The following is an 11,588-nucleotide window of genomic DNA, read 5'->3' as shown; positions in this document are numbered from 1 at the left end:
GAACAAGGCATCTATATAGATAGCCAGATCTCATTAAGGATATGAGAGGGAATTTGGGGGAATATAAGGTGACCTAAAAGAACAATTATTCTCAGAATTTATTCTCATCCAGTTAGGATCCTAAGTGTTCATGCATCCACTACAGAGATGACTGCTTTTCCTATATTAATTTTCAGAGTTGCATAAATTCCTCTTAATTCTCTATGAGACACTGAGGAATGTGATGCAACTTGAACTTCTCAGGGGCTCTAATGTACACTTCTCTACCTCAGAAGTGAGATTTCCTTTGGTGTTTGAATAGGACTTTTCAACCTTCCAGAGCACTGTTAGAGGAAACTACCTTCCAGAGCACTGTTTCAAAGTCTGCTCCCTAAACTCTAGATTCTTGAGATGCTGAAGTGGAATATGAGAAAAATGGTCCCATAGTTCGATCAACCTGGGAATCGGTGCTGCTGTACTTATTGTAGGGCCCCTCAGAGTCTTGAGCATTGCAAAGCCCAAAGCCCCAGGAGGATGGGGGAGGAGGAGCCATGTTAACAACATTTCCTTAACTCACTTGACCAACTGGAACCTTTCCTAAGGGTCACCTGTTAACTACGTAGAGGCTAGTGTTAGAGCAGAATTGTTTGGGAAACACACCATAGAGAGTGCTTTTCACACCTGTCCCTGGAATTTTTGGTGAGGTGAGGATTACACAAAAAACAAAAAAAAAGTACTTAATCACATATGAGTAAAGAGTAAGGTGACAATTACAATTCCACTGAAACAAAGCGCAGCAGTGGAAACCTTCAGTCTGCCTCCTATGAAGTGTGAAGCTCTCAGGGGCCCATGTCAAGTGAAAAGTCAGGGCAGTTCCAAAGCCACGCAGTTTGAAGACCACTAATGAAATGCCCACTGCTTGACGCATAGTGGACGGTTCGTAAGTGTGTAGTGAATAAGTTAACAAATGCACTACAACTTCCATTTTATTCAATTTCAGGGAGAAAACGCCATCCTTTCACTTTTAAACTAATATACAGAAAAGAAAAAAAATCTAGAAAAGCTTCACACGTGGGTAGAATTCCAAATAATGCTTAATGAAGGCTGTGAACCTACCACCAACTGCAGACCATAAATAGACCCTTTGTATTAGCAGGTGCAAATGATCAGGCTACACATATTCCTAAGCCCTAGCAGAGGCCGCAGGGGTGAAGAACAGGCAAGAAGCTTTTGAAGAACTACCTGCTGCAGGCTAACTTTTGCACCCTGAAACCATTTTCAGTAATTTTATGGGAATAGAAAAAGAGCATTCTAAACTTTCACACCAAGTCAAGGGCTTGGACGTAAGCAAATTTCTTTCCCTTTTAGGCTAAAAACTGTAAGACATGTATTCTTTCTGGACTAATTATCTCTGCTGGCCTAGGGGTGATTTCCCCAGCACATGCCCCCATGCCCCCTCCCCCTACTCCCCACCTGCCTCCTTCTCCCCTCTTGGTCCTCCCAGTCCGTCTCACCCTCTCATATTCATCCTTGGCTCTGCTTAGCATCTCCAGAATGTCGATGGGCCTGTGGTCACTGCAGCCGTTAGCCTGGCTGGGACTCTGTTTGTCCCGAGCAGCTTGCTGGGACCGCCGTGTCTCCTCTTCTACCACACTAGAGGAGGAGAACCAGATTTTAGAAAGACTTCTTTAGGCACAATCTGACCCACGAACTCTCCTGGTGTTTGTCTTCTGAGGATGCGGGAAGAATGTCATAGGGTACGCTTCCTCCGAATACAATTGCAGGGCCTCGGTCTGTATTGGGAGTACATAACTAACTGCTTTACCAGCTCATGTGCAACAATGCCAACTGATGTGTCAGAGTACAGAATTCTTTTCTAGAGATGGTAGGAGCAGATATGTTAAAAATGACCAAATTATTTCTCTTTTTTGAAGTCTCAAACTCAAACTACCAGGTGAAGTACATTTTCAAAAGCCATGTAGTCAGCAAGACACAGGCAGGGTGCATAGCTGAGCAACCACTGTGGCAAGTCTGTACTGACACTGGACTGGGGGAGGGGGGGAGAAGGAGAGAGAAGGAGAGAGAAGGAGAGAGAGGGAGGGAGAGGGAGGGAGAGGGAGGGAGAGAGAGGGAGAGAGAGGGAGAGAGAGGGAGAGAGAGGGAGAGAGAGGGAGAGAGAGGGAGGGAGAGGGAGGGAGAGGGAGGGAGAGGAGCTTCTTAAAAAAAAAAAAAAGATTTCAGCAAATCTTCAAAGGTTTCCCTTATTCTCTCCTTAGAAATCACCAAGTGGGTGGTGAGGTCAGGGTGATCATGGCAGTGCTATTCATTCTGATTGGTGCTCAGGCTAATTCTGCACTTGAAAATAAAGCAAATAAAGTTGAGGGTTAAGAATGCCAGAGAGGGCTGGGGTCTTTTTCTTTTTAAGATTCATTTAGGTTTTAATCCCAGCTCTAATGAACAGGATTACCTGCCACAGGATATTATGGGCACAGCATAACTTGATTATTGTATAAGCTGAAAACTTTCTGGATGGTGATAAGGACGGGCAATAAAACAATTCAGTAGCAGAAGATCTGTTTCTTGGTTGTTTTTTTTTTTTTTTTTTTAATTTTTTTAACGTTTATTTATTTTTGAGACAGAGAGAGACAGTGTGTGAACGAGGGAGTGTCAGAGAGAGGGAGACACAGAATCTGAAACAGGCTCCAGGCTCTGAGCTATCAGCACAGAGCCCGATGCGGGGCTCCAACTCACGGACCACGAGATCATGACCTGAGCCAAAGTCAGCCGCTTAACCGACTGAGCCACCCAGGTGCCCCCTTGGGTTTTTTTGAACAACAGGAATAGGACAAGAATAGGCCACTTTAGTGTCAGTTCACTGCTTTAAAACAACCTGCCTAGGAGCTCCCATTCATGTGCGTGGGATGGTTCTTTTATTTGAAAACACTGGGTTAAACAGTATTAAGCACTTTTTTTTTTTTTTTCCAACAGCAGACTCATTCTGAGTTTTTAACGTACTAACGTATATTTGATTCTCCAAGAAGGGTGGGCTTATACATTTCCCCAAATTTACTTGACCAGAATCTTCTCCTAAGGCAAGATTTCTGTTTAGAAGATCTTGCTTTGCAGTAATGGTGTTATTTCTCTATCTAGATGCTTATAGCTCTGAATACGATGATTATTTCTGAAATAAATGTACAGTCACAGACTTTACAGTAGAATGAAAGAAGACTGGTATGTGATATGAAGATCAGACCAATTAGCATCCATATTGTCTCATTTATATCCATACCAGTCAAGAAAGACTATATGGCCCCAACTGTGAGGCCTGTTGCAAAGGAGAAAAAGACTGGAGAGAGATACGTTGGTTATTTCTTGATGGTAGATCACAAGCAATTTCCCGTTCCTTTTTTGTCCATTTCTTCATTTTCCATAATTAACAGGCACTCCTTTAATAACGAGGGGGAAAAAAAGAGTGCTATTTCAAGAGACTTGTATTTGTACTCAGTTACAAGCTGCACCAGCTTGAATTCACCTTCATTGAAGACTCCGGTCACACAGCCTGTTTCTCCTCCCTCTTGCCAGGCTGCCTGGTTTGTCCATCCTGGTATTCCCCTCATCCCTGCTCCAGACTGTATCTGGATCTGTAATTTTGGTTCAGTTTTTTTTTTTTTTTTTTTTTAAATAAAGTAAGCTTTATGCCCAACATGGGGTTTGCAATTCAAGACTCTGAGATCAAGAACTGCATGCTCTACTGATTGAGCCAGCCAGGCGCCCCCCAAAAGAACATTTCTTTCTTTTTTTTAATTTAAAAAAAATGTTTGATTTTTGAGAGAGACAGAGTACAAGCGGGGGAGGGGCAGAGAGAGAGGGAGAGACTCAGAATCCAAAGCAGGCTCCAGGCTCTGAGCTGTCAGCACAGAACCCGATGCGGGGCTTGAACTCGTAAACTGTGAGATCATGACCTGAGCTGAAGTTGGACGCTCAACCCACTGAGCCACTCAGGTGCCCCAAAAACATTTCTAATAGTCACCACTATTAGACCAGTGGAACAGGCCTCTTTACAATGTTCACTTCTGCTTTCAACAGCATGTCCAGGTGGCAAGAAGGGACAGGAAAGATGCCAGGACTCTATCAGGCCTCTTCCAATCCAAACTCTCTGAGGAGCACCCTCTTCTCAAATATGCCCTCAAGACTACCCATAAATCAGGAATAAGGCTCACTTCCATGAGTTCTCCAAATTTCAGTCTTCGTAGGCAACCGTTCAAACAAGTATTTATTGTTAGGAAGAGTTTCTGGCAGGGTGGATTTCCTCTTTAGGAGAGTCAGCATTTCCCAAGTTTAGTGGATTTTCAACCCTGCCACTGACCAGAGAGGATTTCTAAATTCGGATACAGTACAGGTTTAGAGGTGTGCATGCTCTACCGCAGAGCTTCTCAGTTTTTATAAACATCTTTTGGAATAAGTCAACTTCTTTACTTGGAGAGTTTTTATTATATTGCAGCTGTTGAAACAGTGATTTAACAGAATGGGCACCAACAGGCACATTTATTGAGACACAAACACAATATGCCAATACACACCTGTATTTCTGGTGGGCAGAGATAATATTCTGAATTATGTAGCAAACAGAGGCTGTACACAGGCAAAGTCAGAGCAAAGAAAGATAAAGCAGTCTTTTCTTTATCTTTGGTGACCATGACACCATTTATCACAAAGTTCATGTTAACATATAAGGTGTTCTCTTCGGCCATAAATAGGCCAGGCACTTGAAAACTCATTACTAACAGTTTCATGAGGGCACTCTCTAATCACTTTCAATAACTCCCCTGCTTCTAGTAAAACCAGCTGGAAGCGTAAACAAATGTGCTTCTTTTGGGCATTTCTTGTGAAAGAAACTCAAATGCTCCTTTTCCCTTTTGCTTTCTGTTTCTACTTCCTCATCCTACTTTTGGTTTTAGTACAATATTTTCAGATAGGCCTTCAGTCTTCTGCCTCATTTACCACCTGAAGTCTTGTATGAGGGGTACCACTGGCCCTGACAGTTTAGACAAAAGCTCAAAATGGTTTCCTGTAAGTAGCTATTAAAGCTAAAAGAAACATATTTCTTACTTGGGGCCCAAAAGTTCTCAACCTGCAGGAGAAAGTCTATATACTAACATATTCCAAAGTTTAGATATTTCAGAAAAATATTCTGGATTTCAGGATAACCAAGAATCAATACATCTGTGTCTTCTAAGTAATTTGAAGTAAACTGCCTTTGCTGTCACTTTCAAAAATACAAAAAGTAGTCATCAAATAAGTAAATGGCTTTGTAAAAAAAGTAGTTTTAATTCATTTCCAGGGAAAGGTGTTGTAAAAATAAAGTGTGCTCAGTTGCTATGTGTCCAACTTCGCAAAGCTCAGATGATGACCTTGAGGTTAGCGAGTTGGAGCCTCACGTCAGGCTCTCTGCTGTCAGTGCAGAGCCAGAGAGCCCGCTTCGGATCCTCTGTCCCCCTCTCTCTCTGCCCCTCCCCCTGCTCTCTCTCTCTCTCTCTCTTTCAAAAATAAGTAAAACATTAAAAGAAAGGGAGGAAGGGGGCGCCTGGGTGGCTCAGTCGGTTGAGCGTCTGACTTTGGCTCAGGTCATGATCTCGTGGTCTGTGAGTTCGAGCCCCGCGTCAGGCTCTGTGCTGACAGCTCAGAGCCTGGAGCCTGCTTCTGCTTCTGTGTCTCCCCCTCTCTCTGCGCCTCCCCTGCTCATGCTCTGTCTCTCTTTGTCTTAAAAATAAATAAACACATTAAAAAAATAAATAAGTTAAAAAAAAAAAAAAGAAAGGAAGGAAGGAAAGGAAAGGAAGGAAGGAAGGGTGTTTCTAGAGAGGCAACATGTTTTCCAACATGACTGATGCAAGTTCATTTGGAACAATGTCTTCAGGGGTGTATGCCCACAGTAATAAACACAGCCTATCCTGTGAGCTCACGGCCAGAGCCATCAAAGCAGAAGGCGGACAGACATCCAATCAGGACATGACAGTGGTCTTCGATTAAAACTTTGCTTTAGCCATATGGGCTTCTTTTAAAATGCAAATATGCCTGGAATTGAGGTTTGGGGCTTATTTATTTACACTTTTACAGAAATTAGTGTGAAATTGGACTGTTTCTTAAAAAATTAAGACAGTTTTCTTCCAAAGATGTAGATAAAAATCTTGCAGGAGAACGAAAGGAATTCCGATGATGGGGTGGGGGTTCACACCTCTGGGGAGATTTAGGCAAAAACCGAAAAGGAAACACAGGTGAGCCAGAATACACTGGTGGCCGCAGCACCGCAGGCCCCTCCAGCGCCACGGTGTCTCGGGCTCCCAGAACCCAGACCAGCAGCACCAGCAGCACAGAGAAGCCAGATGAGGGGTGGCTCCTGCGGGCTAGCTTGAGAAAAGACAGTAAGCCACCCTTTAGAACTCTCATTCAATGAAATTGCTTTCCAATTCCAAGATTCTGACATACAAAGCATCTCCTGGAACACAGCCCATCAGTGAACTGGGGGACCACTACACCTAGAGTAGGCGCCACAGCGGAGTTCACGTCAAGGAGGCGTGGGCAGGAGTTCTCTACTGGCTGCGGAGCGCCGCACCACTCCTCTCGCCAGAGCCTAGCGCCACCTGCCTGTGCCCTGGGCATGATAGCGTCCTTTGGGGTCAGCCCTAAGCACATGCTTAACAATAAGGGTTTGGTTAAATTAAGATTTGTCTTCAGGACTGGATAAAATTACAAATACCACAGAGGACTCTTTAGCGTAAACTGGAAAAAGGCTGTTGAACTGAAAAGTAGGAGGTACAGGGTGATCTGTTTTTGTAAAAAAACCACCACACACACCGACCTAATGTACAAATAAAAAGACGGGAAGGAAACAGACTAAAACACTAACAATGGGAGTAGTAGGGTTACAGATAATTCTAGTTTTAAGCTTTTCTGCCTCTTCCAATTTTTGGACAATAAGCAGGAAATCAGGGGAGAAACAAATTAGTAGACTCAGTAGCAAACAGAAGCGAGGGGGAAAGTGATTTTTCATCTCTCATATATCATTAATTAGATCTATGTTGTAAAAGAAATACTTACTCGGCCATGAGTTTGGCTATGCGGTGACAGTCATTCTTATCGTAAAACCAGATGCTGTATATTGACACTTGAAAAACAAAGGAGAAAAAAAGATAATGGGAAATGCGGTTTCAACATTTGAGTATATGTAAATACTATTATTATTACCACGGAATGTCAGAGAATTTACCACCAACAGAATTTACCATCAAACCCTCAAATTGTTAAGAGTTCCTCTAAAGAAAAAAAAGCCTCTCCCTTAAACTGCTTAATAAAATTATTAATAAAATTAAGATAGGTAAAATATTCAGATGAAAATTGCGAAAGAAAGTTTTCAGACATGATTTCCAGATCTCATTGAGCCTAAGGTGCCACTAAGTGTAAGAGGTACCATTATTTTCTGTGTTACCAAGAAAGGAAAGTGCTGTTAAACTAAGAATCAACATTGCAAGATGCATTTCAAATTGACAGTGAAATGTGAAAAAAAGTGTCTTAATTATCGAAAACCAAGTTCACCCACCAGCAGAACCAAACAACAGAACCTCCATCAATCTTTCGAAGCTTGAAATATGGAATCAGTAATTACAATAAAAACAAACACCAGCTCCAGATCCAGCCTATGATCAACATCGTTCACGCAGGAAATGGAAATGCTGGGGCTGAGCTCAGTCTATCACACTTCTTTTCCTTTTTCATTCCCAGCACATGTGGTGTGATCAACACTAAGAAAACCTTCAAAAACTATTTGGTGAATAGATAAATGAACTTTATAATTAAAGGTTAACAATACATAAAAACCACTGTAAACACTTTTTGGATAAGGTGGGACAGAAATACTGAATTATAAGTCAAAACAAACATATGAATAGCTATGGCTCATTGCTACCACGTGCGCCCACCATGATACTCACAGCTTGGCCCAGGCTGCACCTTCCTTCATACTTAAAATGACTGGTACAGGCAGTGCAGATATCATTATGTCTTTTTTTAAAAATTAAACTTTTTTTTTTTTTTAAGACAGGAAGTAGAATTTATTGGTGGGCATGAATAAGGAGGGAGCAGTGCTGAGGTTCTCATGAGGGCAGAGCCTGTCGTTTGTCTAAGAGGCCATGAGTAGGGATGTATTTGACCCCACAGCCATCTGGGATGAGCTGCTTTTCAGCCATCATGTCTCCAAATTTGTCCACATTAAACTTAGCCCTATTTCTTGGAAATGAAGATCTTCTGGTGGCCAGAGGACCTGAACTTGGCTCTGCGTAGGGCCTCAATCACACGCTTCTGGAAGGACATGATGACATGGCCACTGTGGACCCTAACCATGTGCCCTGGGGTTTTCCAAAGGCACTCCACATACCTGTCTGGAGCCCGTCAACCCCAGCACAGGACATCTTGTTGATACAGATGATGGGGATGGGGTGGAGTTGCACTTGGATATGAAAACCATCTTTGCCATAGCTTTTCACCATGTACTTGCTGGCAAAAATACAGGCAGTCTCCAGGGCTTCAGAGGAGAGCTGCTCATATTCATCTGACGTCATGTGCCACATAGTGGGAACCCATTCACTTTTGCCTTCTTCTGCCCCAGGTCAAAGATGTGGATATTGGCATCAGGGACACTTCTACCGAAGTGAGACTTTGGGTATGTTTTGTTCTTACAATACTGGTAACACCATGGCGACACCAGGATTTTCAGTGGCGCTCCAAAGGAAAAGGGCTAAATTAAACTTTTAATTTTGAAATAATTGTAGCTTCACACACACTTGGAAAAAATAAACAGAGACTGTATGTGCCCTTTGTTTCTTCCATTGGTAACGTTTGGTAAAACTATAGTATGATTTCACAGCCAGGATTCTGACATTGATACAGTCAAGTTACAGAACATTGCTGTGGCCACAAAGATCCCTGGTGGACTTTTATAGCCACACTCTCTTCCCTTGGTCCCTCTCCCCCATCTCTGACTCCTGGCAGACACACTAATCTGTTCTCTGTTTCTTTAATGTTGTCATTTCAAGAATGTTACAGAATATAAAGGGAATCATATAACATGCAACTTTTTGAGATTGAGTTTTCTAACCCAACATAATTCTCTGGATATTCATCCAAGTTGTTGCTTGCACCAATTGTTCATCCCCACCCCCACTCTCTTTTTCAGCTGTGTAGTATTTCATGGTGTGGCCATACCTGTTCAAATGTTCATCCACTGATGGACACATGGTGTGTTTCCAGTTTTGAGTTAACAAATAAGCAGCTATGAATGTTCATGCACAGGTTTTCGTGTGAATGTAAGTCTTCATCTCTGGGTTAAATGCCCCAAAGCACAGTTACTGAGTCACAGAAGTTGCATGTCCAGTTTAAAGAAGAAACTCTGTTCTCTAGAGTGTTGGTACTATTTTATATTCCTACCAGCAACATATGAGCAATCCAGTTTCTCTGCATCCTTGCCAGCATCTGTTCTTCTATTTTTAACTTCATCCATTCTGACAGGTATATAGTGGCATCTCACTGTGGTTTTAGTTTACATCTCCCTAGAAGCTAATGATGCTGAACATCTTTTCATGTGCTTCTCTGTCATCCATATTTTCTGTTTAGTCAAATGTCTGTTCATGTCTTTTGCCCCTTATAATTGGACGTTTTTTACTGTTGAATTTTATGAGTTCTTTAGATATTCAAGATACTAGGCCTTTGTTGGATATGTGGTTTGAAGATATTTTCTATCTGGAGCTTGTTTTTCATTCTTAGTAAGGTCCTTCCAGAGCAAAGATTTTTAATTTTGACAAGGCCCAACTTACCAATTTTTCCTTTTATGGATCATGCTTTTGGTGTCAAGGATTCTTTCCTGATGGACCCGCAGTAACAAAATTTTCTATGATTTTTCCTAAAAGGTTTATAGTTTTACATTTCAGTAGGTAATCACTTTTTAAAAATGTTTTATTTATTCTTGAGAAAGATTTGGGGGGGGGGGGAGGGTCAGGAGCAGAGAGAAAGAGAGACACAGAATCTGAAGCAGGTTCCAGGCTCTAAGCTGTCAGCACAGAGCCTGATGCAGGCTTGTACCCAAGAACCATGACATCATGGCCTGAGCCGAAGTCAGACGCTTAACCAACTGAGCCACCCAGGCGCTCCATCAGTTGGTAATTGATTTTGAGTTAATTTTTGCATAAAAAGGTTTAGGTTAAGGTTTTCTTTTGGTCTAAATGTTCTATCCAGCATTATTTGTTGAAAATGCTCTCCTCTCTTTATTGAGGAGTATTTTGTACCTTTGTCAAATATCAGTTGGGTATATTTGTGTGGATCTATTTCCAGATTTATTTTATCCTACTTATGTGTTTATTCCTCCACCAGTACCACACTGTCTTGATTCTTGTGCTATATAGTAGGCCTTAATAATTCCCCCCACTTTATGCTTTTCCAAATTGTTTTATCTTCTACGGCCTATGCTTTTCCATAGAAGTTTTAGAATAAGTTTGTTTATGCCTACAAAAAACATTGTTGGGATTTTGATAGAAGAAAGTGCTTTAAACCTACAGAGCAATTTGGGAATAGGTGAATTTGTACTATGTGGAGTACTTCAATGCACAAGTACAGTCTATCTCTCCATTTATTTAGATCTTCTTTGATTTCTTTCATCAGTAATTTTCAGCACACAGATCCTATACATGTTTTGTTAAATTTATGCCCAAGTACTTAACTTTCTTTGTAAGGGCTATAAATGGTGGCTTGTTTTTAAGGTTATCTTTTTAAGTAATCTCTACACCCACTGTGGGACTCTAACTCATGACCCCGAGATCAAGAGTTGCATGCTCTGCTGACCGAGCCAGCCAGCGCCCCTAAATGGTAGTTTTTAATTGTGACTGAGTCTTGAATGTTGATCTTGTATTCTCATATCTTACCAAGCTCACTAATTAGTTCTAGGAATTTGTACTTAGTCTGTTATCTGCGAATAACATTTTAATTATTTTTCTCTCCTTTCTCTTCCAATATGTAGGCCTATTTTTCTTTCTTGCCTTATTGCAGTGGTTAGAACTTTCAGTGCTATGTTGCACAGCAGTGTTGACAGTGGACATCCTTGCCTTGTTCTCAATCTTAAAGGGAAAACATTCAGCCTTTCACTGTAAGTATAATGCTGGCTGTAAGTCTGTTGCAGATGCTCTTTATCAAGATCACATAATTTACTTCTATTCCCAACTTAAGAGTTTTTATCATGCATGGACATGGGTTTTTTCCCTGCATCAAAAACACTAAATATGATCATGTGATATTTCTATTTCATCTTTAGTCTTTTGATATGGTGGATTAAACTGACGTTCAATGTATTTTTTTAAAATGTTTATTTTTGAGAGAGTGTGTATGTGTGTGTGCACAAGTGGGGAAGGGGCAGAGAAAGAAGTGAGAGAGAGAATCCCAAGCAGACTCTACACTTGGTGCGGAGCCTGACAAGAGGCTCGATCTCATGACTGTGAGATCATGACCTGGGCTGAGACCAAGAGTCAGGTGCTAAACTGATGGAGCCACCCAGGTGCCCCTTATTTTCA

At 41.6% G+C, this 11,588-nt stretch overlaps 1 protein-coding gene and 1 pseudogene across 2 annotated transcripts in view; both read right to left on the bottom strand.

The window, feature by feature from the left end:
- Positions 1-11,588, bottom strand: part of DCP1A (decapping mRNA 1A) — a 57,592-nt gene that overhangs the window by 21,226 nt on the left and 24,778 nt on the right. For both annotated transcript variants that reach the window (XM_058726558.1, XM_058726559.1), the window contains 2 exons: positions 7,078-7,144; positions 1,494-1,632 (listed from right to left, as the gene is read on the bottom strand). In XM_058726558.1, coding sequence (XP_058582541.1) covers positions 1,494-1,632; positions 7,078-7,144 — 206 coding nt within the window. The remainder of the gene's footprint in view (positions 1-1,493; positions 1,633-7,077; positions 7,145-11,588) is intronic.
- LOC131508336 (large ribosomal subunit protein uL16-like) lies at positions 7,153-9,492 on the bottom strand (annotated as a pseudogene).

Source organism: Neofelis nebulosa, chromosome 4 (assembly GCF_028018385.1).
Source record: "Neofelis nebulosa isolate mNeoNeb1 chromosome 4, mNeoNeb1.pri, whole genome shotgun sequence".
In the NCBI taxonomy this organism is placed as follows: Eukaryota; Metazoa; Chordata; class Mammalia; order Carnivora; family Felidae; genus Neofelis; species Neofelis nebulosa.
This window is presented reverse-complemented; position numbering and strand designations above follow the sequence as displayed.